The 17,428-nt window shown below is 36.8% G+C and overlaps 1 protein-coding gene across 2 annotated transcripts in view; it reads right to left on the minus strand.

Annotated features, from left to right (window-relative positions):
- LOC114388953 overlaps positions 1 to 16,688 on the minus strand; it is a 33,559-nt gene extending 16,871 nt beyond the window's left edge. For both annotated transcript variants that reach the window (XM_028349507.1, XM_028349508.1), the window contains exons 1-2: positions 15,997 to 16,688; positions 14,648 to 14,797 (exon numbers count right to left, since the gene is read on the minus strand). In XM_028349507.1, the coding sequence (XP_028205308.1) occupies positions 14,648 to 14,797; positions 15,997 to 16,555 (709 nt within the window). In that variant the 5' untranslated portion in view covers positions 16,556 to 16,688. The remainder of the gene's footprint in view (positions 1 to 14,647; positions 14,798 to 15,996) is intronic.
- Positions 16,689 to 17,428: the final 740 nt, after the last annotated feature.

A 17,428-nucleotide genomic window follows, 5' to 3' on the forward strand; every position in this document is an offset into this window, starting at 1 on the left:
AAATTATTATTATTAGTTTTAGTATAAAAATTATTAATATAAAAGTTTATTTGAATTAAAATTATTATGATGTGTGTGTGTTTATATATATATATATATATATATATATATATATATATATATATATATATATATATATATATATATATAACAATACATTTAGAAATGACCGGCTTAAATAACTATTTTATCAATAAAAAGATTAGATGGTTAATATAAGAATTGCTAAGATTATTTAATAATTATAAAAGAAGTGTGGCATGTCCATATACTAATTAAAATGATTAAAAGATTATTATTGTGAAAATAATTATTATAGTAATAACATAATATTGTATTTGGATAAAATATATGTTATATTTGAATCGGTGATCCTTGAGAACAATTTATATCTTATCATGTTTTATCTTAATATATCTCGAAATTAAAGAAAATAAAATATTAGATAATATTAATAATTAGCTAAATATAATCTAGATAATAGTGTAGAAAAAGATAAACAAAAATTTGGTTAGTCAAATTTATTGACAATATATCTCACGTGATTCAATCTTAAATCATATATTCTTATACTTATACAAGAATAGACAGTTCTCTTCTCCTATAATTTTATAAACAATCTCATGTTGTATTAGTCTGAGAGTCTATTATTACCTTCCAGGAAGGAATGACAATATACATTTTATTCCAAGAATATAGATACCTTCATTTGTGATGGAAAAAAGATGAGATACCATTCATCTGGGATGAGGATAAGATTTATAATTGATACCTCCATCTGAAATGTGAAAGAGATTCTCGACACCTCCATCTATGATGGAAAAGATAGTAAGATGTCATTGCATGGATATGAGCTCATAGACCCTTTGTTTACTAGAGTGTTTTTTTCGTTATGTGAATAATTTGTAATTGTTTTATAAGTATCTATATATTATTCTTATTTTTTAAAATTCTTGCAAATACCATGGTTGAATTTTTTCGATTTTCACATCGACTAAGAACAACATTATTTGTGAAACTCTTTTAAAACTTGTTTTATTCATTGAAATTATTATCTCATTAAAAATGTTGTTTTTAAAGTTTGAGAAAAAAGTTTTTGATACACGGAAAAATTGAGAACTTAGTTTATTATTATTTAAACTTGTAGATGCCCATATTTGAGATTAAAGTTGTTTATTTATGTAAGGACTCATTTATTTATAATATTTAAAGTATTTTAAACCATTAAAATTTATAAAATCTTATTATATAGACTTTTAAAGTGTATTTTAGTACAAATTGTTATCATAACAAAAGATATTATGATTTTTTTGAAGTCACCCCAACATAATAATAACTTATCAACCTATCAAACAAATTCTCCATCCACCTAATCCAATAAAGGGGAATCATCTCTTGGTCTATTGAACTGGAAAAGTTTTGTTTGCACTGTGAACCTTATTAAAGCTAGGTATTAGCTAACTTTATAACTAAGATGATTTCACTCCCTTTTTTTTAAATGTAGATGGATTATCCTTGTTGTGGCAAACACTCAGGAAATAGAAAAATCTTGCCTAGTTTGTGAGACCCATGAACATAAAGGATAATAGAATTCCATCAAAATCACATAACCACATATGAAAATATTGTAAAAGGAAGATTACAAATATCATTCCAAAATAATTGGGACTTACATGATCTACAATAATAGCAACTAACAACTATTTAAATGGAAACCCCTGACCAAGGTTTTGTATTATTTTTACCACTTTTTCACTTGGCATTACTACAAAAAAATCTTTTTCTTTTTTACAATGATTATTCAAAAACCCATGTTAAAAAATCATTTTTGTAAATAAGTTCTAAAACATTTTACATTGGTTAAAATTTTAATTGATCTAAATATCATTTTCTACATCAACTAAAGTTTTTAGTGATGTAAACAACTTCCAAAATTCAAAATACAAACAAGCTAGGCTCTAGAGATAAAGAAAAGACACTTTTGAACATAAAGAAAGTTTAAATGTCACTTTTAATCTATTATATTTTAATGTTATTTCATTTTGATGTATTAAATTTTAAAAATTTTCTTATGGTTATTTATATTTTAAAATATCATTTTAATCTTTTTTTAATTTCTATTAACATTTATATTTTGAAATAATTAATTTAAAATAGTGAGGACTGAACATCTTCACTATTTTTATTTCATTTTAAAAATTAAAAATTACTAAAAACAATTTATCTCCTCCATCTTGATTCAAAACTCCTACTTTTGCATCCAAATAGTGATGTAAGTGGCCCAAAGGAGTTGGCCTTGAAGAATTTGGAAGCAACTATCTCCTCCTTTGTTTCAAAATTATCCACAAACACAGGAAGCACTGAACATATACAGCGAAGGAGACAAAATTACAAAAAAAAAAAAAGCATCAACCAACAAGGTGATCTGAAATCAAGAATAAAAACCTAAAATAAATGCACCCGATGCATAAACACAAAAAGAAATTGGAAGCATTAGACACTTCTCATCTCCTCTTTGTTGGTGTATCTTGATGGGGACGTTAGGCGCGCACCTTCGACGTTGTCCTTTCTGAAGCCTTTGAGGGTTGCTTTCGCCTTGGAAGCGCAACGAAGATGAAAGCACTGTTCTAGCTTCATTTTTTTAGATTTGACATTTGAGGTCTGTTTCTGTCTTTCCAAATTCGAGATCTTTTGCGTCTCAGTCTCTCAATGGAAAAATCAGGAACATGTTGTTATGTCCATATCTCCCAAAGGCGGTCTCAAAGTAATTGTAGATATGGGTTTGGGGTTGGGGAGATGGCTGGAAAGGAGTGGCGGCGAGAGTTTGAAGGGAGGTGGCAGAAAAGGAGTGCCATGGCTTTTGCAACCTCCACCTTTGGGTCTGGTTTGTAATTTTAAAATATTATTATATATAGCGACGATTTTGAATTTTAAAATTTAAATGATAACATTGTGAGAGTTTTGGTAGATGTTATTGATGAAGTGCGAGAAGGTTACAGAAAAATTATATGGATTTCAGGTTTCAATGCATTACAATTTTCACAATGATAAGAGAATGGAACATAAAGTGTGTGTTAGCAACCAGAAAGAACCAAAACCCTCCACAGCTAGACTCGCGAGGATAGTCACCAGACCCAAGCACTTACGTGACTACGTGAGTTAAGGGCGCATGTAACACGTGCGAATATTCGTTAATAAGCACATGTATAATCTAGTTAGAAGCTGTTAGGGCCGTTATGGTAGTTATAACCAAATACATGTATCATCTGTAGTTTATATATGACTGCACCCTATTAAATAAAGGCTTGCAAAACATACAACTTCTATCTTAGCTTTCAGGAGGCACCTTCCCTCGAAGAAGGAACCCCTTTCTCTTCACACTCTCTCTCTCCTCTATCTCGATACACCTAACACTGGTCCGACCTGCCCTCTGCCATTGCCATGGCTGAACACACCACCAGGAAGACGACAACGGATAGACTAGAGGACGCAATCACACGACTCACCAACAGTCAAGCCTTACTCTCCGACAAATACTCCGATCTCTCCGGAAAAGTCGACTCTATCCTTGACCACCTGCGTCTCCGCGACGTCAACCACAACCCAGTCACCTCTAGCGCTCCGTTCAACCACCGCAACCATGTCAAGCTTGATATTTCGAGGTTCGACGGAAGGGATCCATTAGGATGGATCTTCAAGATACAACAATTATTCGACTTCCAAAACACACCTGAGGAAGAAAGAATCACCGTGGCCTCGTTCTACCTCGACGACGCTGCACTAAGCTGGTATCAATGGATGTTTAGTAACGGCTTCATCACATCTTGGATGGGGTTCTTACAGGCTTTGGAATAAGGGTTTGCGTCGTCCTTCTACGAGGACACGAAAGGAGCGCTATTCAAACTCACGCAGCGCGGTTCCGTTAACGACTACCTCACAGAGTTCGAGAGGTTAGCTAACCGCATTATCGGTCTTCCCCCTCCCTTTCTATTGAGTTGTTTTATCTCAGGTCTTTCGCCAGAAATACGCCGGGAAGTCTTGGCTCTTCAGCCTATCTCCCTCCCACAGGCAACCGCACTCGCAAAGCTTCAAGAAGACAAACTGCGTGACCGAAGATCAGCTACATCTCGAACTACCAACCCTCAACAACATTCCAGCTCATTCTCAGCCCCAAACCCCAAACCAAAGCAACCATTTGTTCAAAGGACACCGGAGGAAATGGCCTTTAGACGCGAGAAAGGTCTCTGCTACAATTGCGACGAGAAATGGAGCTCTGGGCATCATTGTAAAGGGAAGATTCAGTTGTTCATCGTGGACAACTCTGCCCTAGACTCTAAACTTGACTCAGCCACACTCACCGACAGCGATGCAACGAACTCCGGCGACCTTGAAGCCACCATTGATACCGAATGTCCACACATCAGTCTCCACGCATTGTCGGGCCTCTCCTCCTCGGACACCTCCCGCCTCTACGACACCATTAACCAGGCGCATCTTACCATCCTTATTGACAGTGGGAGCACGCATAATTTTCTGCAACCCCGTGTCGCGCAATTTCTCCACCTTCCAACTCAAGCTACACATCCCTTTCGTGTGCTCGTCGGAAATGGCTCTGTCCTCGATTGCAGCTAGGTTTTTCCACACACTCAACTCTCACTCCAGGGCCACCCCTTCGAGATCACCTTCCACCTGTTACTGATCAGTGGCGCAGACGCCGTTCTCGGCATAGAGTGGCTTAAGCAGTTTGGGCCTATAACTACTAACTACACCACATTCATTATGAAGTTTAGTCATTTGGGCCGTAACATTGAGTTACACGCAGACGTGGAAATTGGGCCCGAACCTGTCTCAGCGGCCCAGGTCAAGCGCTTGGTTCAGACTGGGTCAACCTCAGCCCTCTTCCATCTGGCTATCCTAACCCCTAACATAACCCACACACACCCAACCCCTCCGTCCCACCCCATCTCATCCATTGCCGCCCTGCTCCACCAATTCCACCATCTCTTCCAAACCCCTCACGGCCTTCCACCACCCCGTGACACCGCCCACCGCATTACCCTTCCCCCCACCACCTCACCTGTAAATGTAAGACCTTACCGCTACCCACATTATCAAAAAGCCGAGATCGAGAAGCAAATATCGGAACTCCTCTCCGCCGGTCTGATACGGCCAAGTACAAGCCCATACTCGTCTCCCGTTCTTCTGGTCAAGAAGAAAGATGGAACATGGAGACTCTGTGCAGACCATCGCGCATTAAATTCGGTTACCATCCGCGACAGGTTCCCTATCCTGACAATAGATGAGTTGCTGGATGAGTTAGGCCACGCCTCATGGTTCTCCAAACTGGACCTCAAGCAAGGCTTTCACCAGATTCCGATGCACGAAGCCGATGTCGAGAAGACAGCGTTCCAAACACACCACGGGCACTACGAGTACCTCGTGATGCCCTTCGGGCTGTGCAACGCCCCATCAACCTTCCAGTCCGCCATGAACAACCTCCTTGGCCCCTTCCTGAGTCAATTCGCCACCGTCTTCTTCGACGATATCTTAGTATACAGCGACTCCCTCGACTCTCACATCACACATCTGCGAACAATCTTCCAAGCTTTGGTAAAGAGCTAGTTCTATTTGAAGCAGACCAAGTGTTTATTCGCGCAGAGGCAACTAGAATACCTGGGACATGTGGTTTCCGGCAAGGGGGTTGCACCTGAACCATCCAAGGTTCAAGCTATCCTACAATGGCCTCCACCTTCCTCGGCCAAGGACCTCCGCACCTTCCTTGGCCTAGCTGACTTCTACAGGAAGTTCGTACGAAACTACGCATCCATCGCGGCCCCACTCACCACTCTACTATGTAAGGATGCTTTTGAGTGGTCCTCCATGTCGCAAGATGCATTCGACCAACTCAAGTTGGCAATGACAAGTGCCCCAGTCCTGGCACTTCCAAATTTCGCAGAACCCTTCATCGTTGAAATCGACACGTCAGGCACCACCATGGGGGCCGTGCTTATGCAGCAAGGGCACCCACTAGCCTTCTTCAGCAAGATGTTTGGGCCTCGCCTTCTCCACGCTTCTGCTTATATCCACGAATTACACACCATCATCACAGCTGTTCAAAAATGGCGACAGTACCTGCTAGGAAGGCCGTTCACCATCACGGTGGACCATAAAAGTCTCAGGGAACTAATGACGCAAGTCATACAAACCCCTGAGCAACATTACTACCTCTCAAAGTTGCTCGGGTTTGACTACATGATTCAATACAAACCAGGTGCTTCTAACACTGTCGCAGACGCCTTGTCTCGCCAACCCACCAACTCTGGCCAACTACTCCTTCTCTCGGTACCACACCTTGACTTTCTAGAAGATATACGATGAACGTTGCAAGACAGCCCTGAGTTCCAACAACTCTCCTCACAGATCCTCGCTAACCCTTCCGCCTTCCCTGATTATCGCGTTCACAAAGGTCTGCTTCTCTACCATGGCCGCCTCTGATTAAACAAGGATAACCCTGCTATCCTCTCCCTCTTACTCGAGCATCATGCTACACCGTTAAGAGGGCACCTGGTGTTGCCAAAACAACACATCGCCTTGAGTCAGGGTTCTTTTGGTCCGGTTTATGCCACGATGTTCGCCGTTTCGTACGAGAATGTGAGGTTTGCCAGCAAACCAAAGCCAGCACTAAACGTCCGGCAGGGCTCCTTCAGCCCCTATCGACACCCAGTGGCGTATGGGAGGATGTGTCGATGGACTTCATCACTCACTTACCATCCTCACATGGCTTTACAGTCATACTTGTCATCGTAGATCGTTATTCAAAAGGAGTCCATCTGGGTGCATTACCCACGCGTTATTCAGCCTTCAAGGTCGCCACTCTATTCTTGGATATCGCCTGCAAACACCATGGCTTTCCCCAGAGCATCGTATCCGATCGGGACCCGGTGTTCATCAGCTCCTTCTAGCAAGAGTTATTCAGACTTAGCGGCGCCCGCCTCCGCATGAGCATGGCGTACCACCCGCAGTTCGACGGCCAGACTGAGGTCATGAATCGTGTCCTGGAGTAGTACCTCCGCGCCTTCGTCCACTCCCAACCATCTAGATGGTTTCGATACTTGACACTAGCAGAGTGGTCCTATAACACATCCTTCCACTCTAGCTCAGGTCTCACACCCCCAGCAGTGCCCCACTACCTCAGTTATCTTAAGAAGGGGGGGTTGAATTAAGATAACAAGAACTATTCCCCAATTTAAAATTTCGCTCTCTCTTTTTAGATTAACAATGCACCCTTAACATGAATTACTCAAAAGATAATTCAAAATAAAATTTTTTAAAGACAAAAGATAAATAGCAATAAATAAAAGAAGTTTAAGGGAAGAGAGAAATGCAAACTTGATTTATACTGGTTCGGTCACTTCCTGTGCCTACGTCCAGTCCTCAAGCAACCCACTTGAGATTTTCCACTCTCTTTGTAAAATCCTTTTACAAAGTCTGAATCACACAGGGACAACCCTTCCCTTGTGTTCAGGAATCCTTTACAACAAGAGACCCTCAGTCTCTTAACCCTTTTTCAGAAGTAAAAAGAAAAGAAGAAGAAATCTCTCTTGAATGAGACAGATTGTACAATGAAGATCAATCACAATTCCTTATTTGAATATGCAAGTGTTTGACCAAGGAATTCTTTGAGAGGATAAGACATTTCAATATAGAAAAACTCTCTTAATCTTTTGAGAAGATAAAACTTTTTGGGCAATAAAAAACTCTCTCTTTTAAATTCATGTTTCCAAGTCACATATAAATAGACCTTTGATGGCCATTCATAAACCATTTGAATAGATGTGACTCTTGAAAGTTATTTTCTGAAAATCTCCTCTGGTAATCGATTACAATAATTGTGTAATCGATTACAGGCTTTAATATTTGAATTAAAACGTTTATTAACTGCTGGTAATCGATTACCAATATGGTGTAATCGATTACACAACCTAAAATTTGAATTCAAATATTTAGTAGCTGTTGTAAACCATTTTGGCCACTGGTAATCGATTACTAGAGATTAAATCTCTTGAAAAACACTTTTTAACTCAAATTACTTGGCCAAACCTTTTGCTATATCAATTAGGAATTTCCTTCCTAATGTACTAGTGATCATCTTAATGTTTGTGTCTTGTATTCTTGAATCATTGTCTTGCATTTAAACTTGAAAAGCGCATTTGCATCATTTGCATCAAATCATCATGATCATCATCAAAACATCAAAGTCATTTGCTTCTACAATCTCCCCCTTTTTGATGATGACAATATAAGTCCTGAAATCAAGATTCAAGCAAGCAGTGTATATATATAAAATTTGCGTTTACTCCCCCTATGTTTTGGAATTGATGATCACTTGATTTCTAACTTTTATCACTTGATTTCTAAGCCTTTTGATCATCATCAAAACACCAAAGATCTTCTACAATCTCCCCCTTTTTGATGATGACAATCCCTGAAATCAAGACAAGCTATATACAAGATGATAGCACGTTCACACAACCCTTACTCCCCCAATCTTTTGGCATGTATGCCTAACTTTACTTAATGATAAATTTCTAATTGATTTCTAACCCAAGTTAAGTTCTCTCAAGTTCTCTCCCCCTTTGGCAACATCAAAAAGAACTAAGCAACACAATCAAAATCCAAACAGAGCCAAACATTAAACCAAAATAAATCCATATATGGTCATAACCAACCAAAGCAAAGTCCAGAAATATAATAATTGTGCAAGAGTACGATAACTAGAGCAATAAAAAGCCAAAAACACGGCGATAAAGCAAAGTACTAATAATACTTAATTACTAATAAGACTTAGTCATAATAATAACAATTAAGCTAAGAGGATGATGGAGGCGGTGGTGGTGGATCAAAGCAAGTACGGATGAAGGAGACATCTTCTTCAACTTGTGTGAGGCGAATATCCATGCCGGCAAAGCGTGTATCAGAAGGTTGCGTGTTCATTTCACGTCGGGTTCACCAACATAAGAACGAAGACCTCGTAATTCGGTAAGGACTTCATTCAGGAGTGCTGAATCTTCACGCTGAGGAGGAGGTGAAGGAGTATGCTCATCTTGAGGAGGGAGTGCGTCTTTCTTCAGCCATTGACCATTCCGATCCTTACGGTAACCAAAGGAAGTCACAGCACCAGCACCAATAGCAAAGGAACGCTTGACTTGAACAAATGGCTCATCATCAAGCGGAATTTGAAAATGACGCAGAAATAAAGTTATCAAATGTGGATAAGGTAGAGGTGCATTGGCCCGTAATGCCTTATGCATTCGGTACCGAACCAAATGGGCCCAGTCGATCTGACGACCGGTAAGAAAAGCCCACATAAGAATCAAATCCTCCTCAGAGGCTTGTGCTAAATTTGAAGATCGAGGAAGCAAAATCCTAACAATTATATAGTGCATGATGCGATTATCAAATGTTAATAACCCGACCAACAATCTACCGGTCATTTCAGCTTGATCATTGCAGACCATGCGACGAGCATATGACTCGAATAATCAAATTTCCAGTCATCAACAATGGTGCCCTCAAAAGGTGCACCTTGACTGGGTAAATGAGTCAAAGAAAAGAACAGTGACAGATCAATGACCATAGAAATACCATGCACCTCAGAAATAATAATGTCATCCTGAATTTTTAAATTGCAGTAGAAGACCTTTACAAGTTCAGGATAATATGGCAATTTTAATGACATGAAATCAACAAGACCAGAATTTTGAAACACTTGATAGCAATCAAACGTTTCATCATTAAAGAATTCTACGTCTAGGTACCTAGGGTCTAAGATTATTCTAGAAGAAAACTGAGAAAGGTACCATAGACGCTGATCATCGGATGAAAACAATGTGGATGATCTTGGAGATGATAAAAATGGATGAATAGGTGCTATGGATGCTTCAGATGGTCCGTGGCGGCGATGGGCAGCAGCAGCGGCGGTGGAGGATGATCCCTTTCGCTTCTTCAATGGCTCTGCCATTTGATGAAGTTTTAGTGGATTTTAATCGGTGGATGCGAAAGAGGAGTGAAAAAGAGGAAGATTTGGGCTTTAAGGGACGTGATTTGGTGAAGAATTGAGTGAGATACAAAGATTTGAAGTTTTAGGTATGGAGGAGGCGTGAGGGAGGCTGTGGCTGCGCAGCAGTTCTGATTTCGTGAATATTTATAGATGAGGACGAATTGTAATCGATTACAAGGCTTGGTAATCGATTACAAGAGTAATGAGCCTTCTGGTAATCGATTACAGGATGTTGTAATCGATTATAGGCTGCTTGTTCTTGTGTAATCGATTACAGTGAATGGTAATCGATTACCAGAGCATAAACTAGGCTAGTTCCTCTAAAGTAACCTATATTTATGCTAAATACATCTAACACTTATCAATCACCATCACTAATATGTATTTAATTCATTCAAACAAGTATTAATCAAACAATTAACACACACCAATCAAATATAATCAAATACTTACAATTAAACACAATCTAACAAAAGCAATCATCAAAACATAATCAAAAACAATAATCAACATAACTATCAATCAAAAACATTAATGACAATCAAATACTTAAGGAGTAAACAAGCATAAAAAAATCAATCAAAAGTTAACAATCATAGACAAAAATCATCAAAGTAATCAACCAATGACAAGTGACCTGTTGGTATCATTTGATATTACTTGTTGGGCTTGTTGATCAAGTGGCCTTTGTTTGTTGTCTCCATAAATCACATATCCATTTGTCTTGGGGAGAAATATGAATAAACTTTGATGCATGCCATGTGTTTGGAGAAATTGCTATCAATGTATCGCCTTTGCTCTTCTCCATTTTCTCAGTCTTTCATCATGATACCCAGATTTATGATTTTATTTTTCTGAATCACTTGAAGAATTTTTTTTATTTTCTTCCCAAGTGATCTATGCTTTCTTTTCTTTGAGATTCCTCTTGTCGGATTTTTCAATTTTTCTTTCAAAGACAAGATAATCGAATCTCACGTGCCCAGGTTGATTACTATCATACCATGTTGGGGCTAAGGAGGAGTCTTCTTCTTTCTTCTTTGTATTGATGTTTGATTCCCTTTTATTTCTTTTGTTTCTCAGAAATTTATTGAACCTTTTCACAAAGAGTCTGAAATCATCATCATCTTCTTCTGTTTCAGTCAAGTCCTCTTTGTCACTTTCTTCTTGAATAAAAGATGATGAGGCTCTGAGTGCTATTCCTTTTCTCTTTATATCATTCTCTTCATGTTGATGGAGTCTCATTAGTTCCATTTCATGTTCTTGAAGTTTTCCAAAGAGAGTGGCAAGAGACATATTAGTGAGATCTCTTGATTCTGCAATTGCTGTTACTTTTGGTTGCCATTGCCTGCTTAAACATCTCAACACTTTGTTAATAAGATCTTCATTAGGAAATATTTTTCCCAATGATGCAAGATGATTAACTATACGAGTAAATCTCTTCTGCATATCTTCTATGGTCTCATATTGAAGCATTTTGAACAGTTCATATTCATGTGTGAGAATGCTTATTCTAGATCTCTTGACATCAGTTATGCCTTCATAGGTTACTTGCAATGTATCCCACATTTCTTTTGCATTTTTACAATTTGAGACTCTAAAAAATTCATCCATGCCTAATGCAGAAGTGATTATATTTTTGGCCTTTGAATTGTATTGAACCTTTCTTCTTTCATCATCATTCCATTCTTCTCTTGGGTTTTCTATAGTTGCATTTCTCACTACCTTTGTAGGAATAAAAGGACCAACTTCAATGGCTTCCCATATATTTAAATCTATGGCTTCAATAAGGATCTGCATTCGGGTTTTCCAATAGTAATAACCCTCGCCATTGAACATAAAAGGCCTATTAATAGAATTTCCCTCAAGAAATGGAAAGTTGGATGAGGCCATTTCTATTCTTGAAGTTTTTAAACTTTATACAAGAATCCTGCTGTGATACCACTTGTTAGACAAATGGCCTCAGTTATCTTAAGAAGGAGGGGTTGAATTAAGATAACAAGAACTATTCCCCAATTTAAAATTTCGCTCTCTCTTTTTAGATTAACAATGCACCCTTAACATGAATTACTCAAAAGATAATTCAGAATAAACTTCTTTAAAGACAAAAGATAAATAGCAATAAATAAAAGAAGTTTAAGGGAAGAGAGAAATGCAAACTTGATTTATACTGGTTCGGTCACTTCCTGTGCCTACGTCCAGTCCTCAAGAAACCCACTTGAGATTTTCCACTCTCTTTATAAAATCCTTTTACAAAGTCTGAATCACACAGGGACAACCCTTCCCTTGTGTTCAGGAATCCTTTACAACAAGAGACCCTCAGTCTCTTAACCCTTTTTCAGAAGTAAAAAGAAAAGAAGAAGAAATCTCTCTTGAATGAGACAGATTGTACAATTCATAAACCAAGGAATTCCTTATTTGAATATGCAAGTGTTTGACCAAGGAATTCTTTGAGAGGATAAGACATTTCAATTTAGAAAAACTCTCTTAATCTTTTGAGAGGATAAAACTTTTTGGGCAATCAAAAACTCTCTCTTTTAAATTCATGTTTCCAAGTCACATATAAATAGACCTTTGATGGCCATTCATAAACCATTTGAATAGATGTGACTCTTGAAAGTTATTTTCTGAAAATCTCCTCTGGTAATCGATTACAATAATTGTGTAATCGATTACAGGCTTTAATATTTGAATTAAAACGTTTATTAGCTTCTGGTAATCGATTACCAATATGGTGTAATCGATTACACAACCTAAAATTTGAATTCAAATATTTAGTAGCTGTTGTAAACCATTTTTGGCCACTAGTAATCGATTACATCCTCTGGTAATCGATTACCAGAGAGTAAATCTCTTGAAAAACACTTTTTAACTCAATTTACTTGGCCAAACCTTTTGCTATATCAATTAGGAATTTCCTTCCTAATGTACTAGTGATCATCTTAAAGTTTGTGTCTTGTATTCTTGAATCATTGTCTTGCATTTAAACTTGAAAAGCGCATTTGCATCATTTGCATCAAATCATCATGATCATCATCAAAACATCAAAGTCATTTGCTTCTACATATGTCCAACTCAAACCATTCCGGCAACGCTCAGTCACCGGACCAACCCATTCGAAGCTTTCTAAACGCTTCTTCGGACCCTTCCAAGTTATCGCTCGTGTAGGTGCAGTAGCATATAAACTCCAACTTCCGGCGGACTCGCGCATCCACCCAGCCTTTCACTGCTCCTTGCTACGCGCCCACCACGGCCCACCTCCGCCATCAACAACACCCTGGTCCCTACTGGTTATCGGACAGAAACCTGTACCACAACCCCTTTGCATTCTCGATTCTAGAATGGATGCATCTACGTCTCCACCTACCCCAATGGTCCTGGTGCAATGGGAAGGGCAACCCCCCGAGGACACCTCCTGGGAACCGTGGGCCGAGATCCGCGAAATCTACCACCTTGAGGACAAGGTGGCATTTGGGGAAGGGAGTATTGTTAGCTACCAGAAAGAACCAGAACCCTCCACAGCTAGACCCGCGAGGATAGTCACCAGACCCAAGCACTTACGTGACTACGTGAGTTTAGGGCGCATGCAACACATGCAAATATTCGTTAATAAGCGCATGTATAATCTAGTTAGAAGCTGTTAGGGCCGTTATGACAGTTATAACCAAATGCATGTATCATCTGCAGTATATATATGACTGCACCCTATTAAATAAAGGCATGCAAAACATACAAGTTCTATCTTAGCTTTCAGGAGGCACCTTCCCTCAAAGAAGGAATCGCTTTCTCTTCACACTCTCTCTCTCCTCTATCTCGATACACCTAACAGTGTGTGAGGAATCGTTGAAAAAAAAACACTTCAGATTTGCACAGGAATGCCATGGACTAGATTTGCACACTAAGAAATCATAGATCTTTTCAATGACTTTTTTTTTTCTGTTTTGAGATCTACTCATCGATTGGGTTAGGGAGACGAGTAGATCATATCATATCTGCTCCACCAGGAATCTGCTCCCACTCCTCAAAAGAAGAGGACTCGTACACAGTGAGGACTTGTGTATGTATTTGTCAATTGTTTTAGATCTACTTGTTGATTGGCTTAGGGGACGAGTATATCTACTCCATTTACAGATCTGTGTGCAATTTGGAATTTGATTGTAAATATCACACGTTTGTGGAAACTGGAAACTAATAAATACTACATTGGTTACAAACAAACGATGTAATAAAGCCCCATATTCTATTTTAGCGGAATTTACATCAATCGATTCTTGAATCCATAGATGTAGAATTATTTCCCTATATTAGTGTGGGTTTCACTATTTTAAGCGTTAAAAGCTTTGCATGTAACGCCCCGCCATCATATGAGCTTAAGAGAGCTCAACTAAAACCATCATAATGCCTATTGTTAGATGGTATAATCCTAACCCTCTTGAGCTCGTGAAAAAACTAATGACTGCTGATAAATAAATAAAAACTAATATAATAGCTTAGAATTCAATTGGAATTTTGGTTGAAAGTTATAAATTTGTATAACTGTATTATTATCTATTATAAAGGCTAAAAATAGCTAGAGGATAGAGAAAGTACAGTGATATATGATGCTCTTCACAAGTCCCATGTGAGTGTGGCTTCGGAAAACCTGTGGCATTTTGGCAAGTAGTTGAAGACAAGTTAATTCCTTCTCATCCTTTTCCATAGCAAGTTCTCTATTCATTCTTACTAGCCAAATTGCAACATCTGCACGAAAAATTAGTCAGCGTACAATCATCGACTTAGACGCACAGCATAAAAACAAATTAAAGTAGCAAGTTTACTAATCAATGAAGAGTTTAATAAATATGAATAATCGCTTCAAATTTTAGATCGTTTATTACTTTTGTTTATCAATTTCCAAAATATCCTCCTTTCTAATTCAAATAAGGAAATTAATCTAAAATACGAGGCACTCAAGTAATAATAAATTTTAACAATAATTTTTACATTCACTAATCTTTGGTATTAATCTCTCTGCACATGAGGGATAAGTTCGTTCTACATGAATCAACACGTGGCATAAATCAGATTACCTGGTGCTGCCTACCACATTAACCTCGTAATTACGGGGAAATTTCCATTCACAAAATTATTGCAATTGAAGTCTTCACCATATGACACAACGGCTTTGGTTTAGTTTTTTTAAAATAAAATAAAATCAGAACTAAGTTTATAATAAAAAAAATGGAAATTGAAGGCGTACGTACGTTGACACCTTATCAATAGGCCCAAATCATAAGAAAAGTTAAAAATTTAACACTTTTCTATTATTGGACTTTATTATTGATTAAAATTTATTAAAATTTATTAAAATAAAAAATTATTAATTAAAATTTATTAAAAATTATAAAAGTAGAAGAATAAAAAGTGAGACACATTAAAATTTATAGTTTTTAATAAATTTAAAATAATACTAAAAGATACTCATGTGTTTAAAAGTATGTATTGAAAATTGTGTTACTAATATTTTTCCTGTTTCAAAATAAATATTGTTCCATATTATTTTACATAAATAAAAAAATTAATAAATAAATAAAAAAGAAATTTTATAAATTAATCTTATTAAATAGATAAAAGAGGATAATATTAATATTATATTAAAAAATTAAAATATTTAAGTTTGATTCTTAATGAAAATAATTATTGATCAAATTTTATTTATTTTACGACCAAATCTTAAAATAATCTGGATCTCTTTCCTTTGATAAGCTGGAGAATTAAAATAAAATAAAGTTCAAAAATTAAAGTGACAGAAAATCACAACTAATATTATATTAAAAAGTTAAATGCTTATTTTTGAAATGTTTTTTTTTTAAATATTAGACTTATTTTGAAATCGAGGGAAGTATTTATTTATTTATTTAATAGTTATATACACCCAAAAAGTAAAATGAAAGACATACCAAAATGTTGCCCCATGACACTGGCATGAAGAGCAGAATATTTGTCAGATCGATGCAAATGTTTTCGAAAATCTTCCATATTTCGTGTGCCTGTACGGTTGGCCATATGCTTGAGCATCTTCAGCTTTCCATGCATTGCAGCCATGAACAAAGGGGTTTCACCTCGGTGGTTTCTCATATCTAGCAATGTTCTCTTTTCCTCTAGTGATGATGATTGTTGTTGCAATAACAACTCATCTTCAATCTCAAACACAACATCAGCCATTTTCTTCTTCTTACAAAACACAACCTCGTGTAAAACCGTGTTCCCTTCGCGATTTTCCTTGCACAAAGCTTGCCACCTTTCTTCTTTTGGTAACATCTCTATCAATTCTCTGAGGAGTCGTGGGCTGTTAGAGCGAGTTGCAACATGGATGGCACTGTTCTCAAACAGATCAAACTGCTTGAGCAAGTTCTCCTGGTCGTCCTTCATTATTTTCTTGAAGTCTTCCCATCGTTTAGCCATGGCTGCTTTCTGAGCCAATTTCATTTTCTCATTAAACAATGGAATTTGTTCCATTCTCTCTCTTTCTCTCCCCTCTATTTCACAGCTCACTCTTTAGCACTGACCATGTAAGTCCACTCATTCTCATCATGCCCATATATCTATATGTGCACTTGGTAATTATGTTCACTCGCTTACAAGAGAGTGGGAGTGGATATATATCGGAATTGTATCATATAGCATAAATATGAAGTGACAACTTTTTCATCATGAGAAATAAATTTTTTAAGCTGATATGCGTTATGGACCATACAAGTATATCGATGGTCAAAATTAAAAGTTAATTAATAATAAATAATTATTTAAAATTTATTTTCGTTTTCATTTAATCTCGATCCTTTTAATATCATATAATGATTTATATTTATAGTTCTTATTTTATTATATTATATATTCAGATCAATCATATTAATATCCTTAACACAACATATTTAATATAATTATTTATTAAAATATAACATAATTACCAAATAGATGTATATATATTTAAATTGAAAATTTCAATTTAATTATTCAATTTTAGAAATACAAAAAAGAATAAGAGAAAGACAAATTAAATTAGAAAAAGTTGTAATTTAATTTGACAAACGTATATCTATATGTTTAGATGCAATGAAATATTTGCAATTCTTCAAATTAATATTCACTCACCCAGTGATAAAAAAAAAATTCACACGCCCACCCCACGTACTATACACACATACAAAGGTTTTGACGAAAAAGAAAAGAAAAAAAGTAGGAAGGTCACTATTAGGAATAAGATTTTGTTTATCAACAATTTATTACTTTTCATACCAAAAATAAATTGAGATATTTTTTGTTGTATTAAATATGTTTTTTTTCCTTTAAGTTTATTTTTTTAATTTTGGTTCCCGTAAATTTTTTTGT

This window comes from Glycine soja, chromosome 16, assembly GCF_004193775.1.
Source record: "Glycine soja cultivar W05 chromosome 16, ASM419377v2, whole genome shotgun sequence".
Lineage (NCBI taxonomy): Eukaryota > Viridiplantae > Streptophyta > Magnoliopsida > Fabales > Fabaceae > Glycine > Glycine soja.